The sequence below is a fragment of the Propithecus coquereli genome, unplaced genomic scaffold (genome assembly GCF_000956105.1).
Source record: "Propithecus coquereli isolate 6110/MARCELLA unplaced genomic scaffold, Pcoq_1.0 Scaffold111, whole genome shotgun sequence".
NCBI lineage: Eukaryota > Metazoa > Chordata > Mammalia > Primates > Indriidae > Propithecus > Propithecus coquereli.
In genome coordinates this window covers 6,876,798-6,878,336 of record NW_012135081.1, presented here as the reverse complement: position 1 = coordinate 6,878,336, position 1,539 = coordinate 6,876,798, and the positions used below count along the sequence as shown (strand labels likewise).

Genomic DNA, 1,539 nt, shown 5'->3' with positions numbered 1-1,539 from the left:
TGAGCTAGGCTGACGCCACGGCACTCACTCTAGCCTGGGCAAAAGAGTGAGACTGTCTCAAAAAAAAAAAAAAGATTCTGAGCAGCTCAGATGATAGTTTCACAGCAGTTTTTGGCCATTGGTCTACCCCTTCCCCTATAATATATCTCATTCTATTTACTTTGGTTGGTAGGACTTTGGAGTTAGGGGGCTAAGAGTGGCAGGAGAAAAAATAAAATACAGTAAGAAAAGGAAGTAGAGGCAGAAACATTAAAGAAAGTGAGTGATTTCTCAACTTAAAAACTTCATTTCCAACTTTAACGTCTTCCTTGCAAAGTTCAATTCTTTAGTAGGTTAACTCCTCAGACATTTTCTTCCCCCAAGTGCAAGTCAGAGGATAAATTTCCTCTCCCAGATCCCGTGAAGTTCTAATAAGCTGTGTCCTGAATCACTCTGGTTACAACTTCCTTTATTTTTTTTTCCATTCTCTTTAGATGTATGGTGGCATGAGAGGCATGAAGGGATTGGTATACGAAACATCAGTTCTTGATCCTGACGAGGTAAGACATCTTCATGTCAATCACTGATAATTATTGAGTTTACTAACTATGCAAACCATGGATTAGACCAGTAAGAGTAAGGAGAATAAAACAAAGCATATTAATATTTTGGAAGGTAGAGAATAAGTATGTATGGAACAACTGAAGAACAAGTTTGCCTTTTTAATATGTCAACTTAAGAGTTGTAATTCTCACTCTTCTCCATCAAGGGCATCCGTTTCCGAGGATTTAGTATCCCTGAATGCCAGAAAGTGCTGCCCAAGGCTAAGGGAGGGGAAGAACCCCTGCCTGAGGGCTTATTTTGGCTGCTGGTAACTGGACAGATCCCAAAAGAGGAACAGGTAAAGCAGAAGGACATTAGCCCTTCTCATTCCCCTTCCTCATTGCCTTTTTCTGATCTCAGAAACTTAATCCTGATCTGGCTGTGGGTGGTAATTTATACAGATGTGTAGTGAGGGGAAGGAATCAGAGCAGAGTTCTGCTGTATAAGTGGATTGGATTGGACTCTCTTGACTTTTCTTTACTCAGATGTCACTTTCCTTTTGTTTTTCTTCTTCCTTTTGCTTGCTAGTGTTCTGAGCAGTGTCTCTTCTTCTACAGGTATCTTGGCTCTCAAAAGAGTGGGCAAAGAGAGCAGCTCTGCCTTCCCATGTGGTCACCATGCTGGACAACTTTCCTACCAATCTGCATCCCATGTCTCAGCTCAGTGCAGCCATTACAGCCCTCAACAGTGAAAGTAACTTTGCCCGAGCATATTCAGAGGGTATCAACCGAACCAAATACTGGGAGGTAGGAAATTTGGGTGGCCTGACTGGTGTGTGATGGGAAGTCAAAGGACTTGAATGTGAAGGGAGGAAAAGGAATGTAGAATTTTGAGAAAAATTACTTGTCTGGGCTGGGCACGGTGGCTCACGCCTGTAATCCTAGCACTCTGGGAGGCCAAGGCGGGTGGATCACTCAAGGTCAGGAGTTCGAGACCAGCCTGAGCAAGAGCGAGACC

The 1,539-nt window shown here is 43.1% G+C and overlaps 1 protein-coding gene across 1 annotated transcript in view; it reads left to right on the top strand.

Annotated features, from left to right (window-relative positions):
- The first annotated feature begins 473 nt into the window (after positions 1-473).
- The window catches only part of CS (citrate synthase), a 10,506-nt gene continuing 9,440 nt past the window's right edge, over positions 474-1,539 (top strand). The window contains exons 1-3 of the mRNA XM_012652640.1: positions 474-539; positions 749-880; positions 1,140-1,328. Coding sequence (XP_012508094.1) covers positions 474-539; positions 749-880; positions 1,140-1,328 — 387 coding nt within the window. The remainder of the gene's footprint in view (positions 540-748; positions 881-1,139; positions 1,329-1,539) is intronic.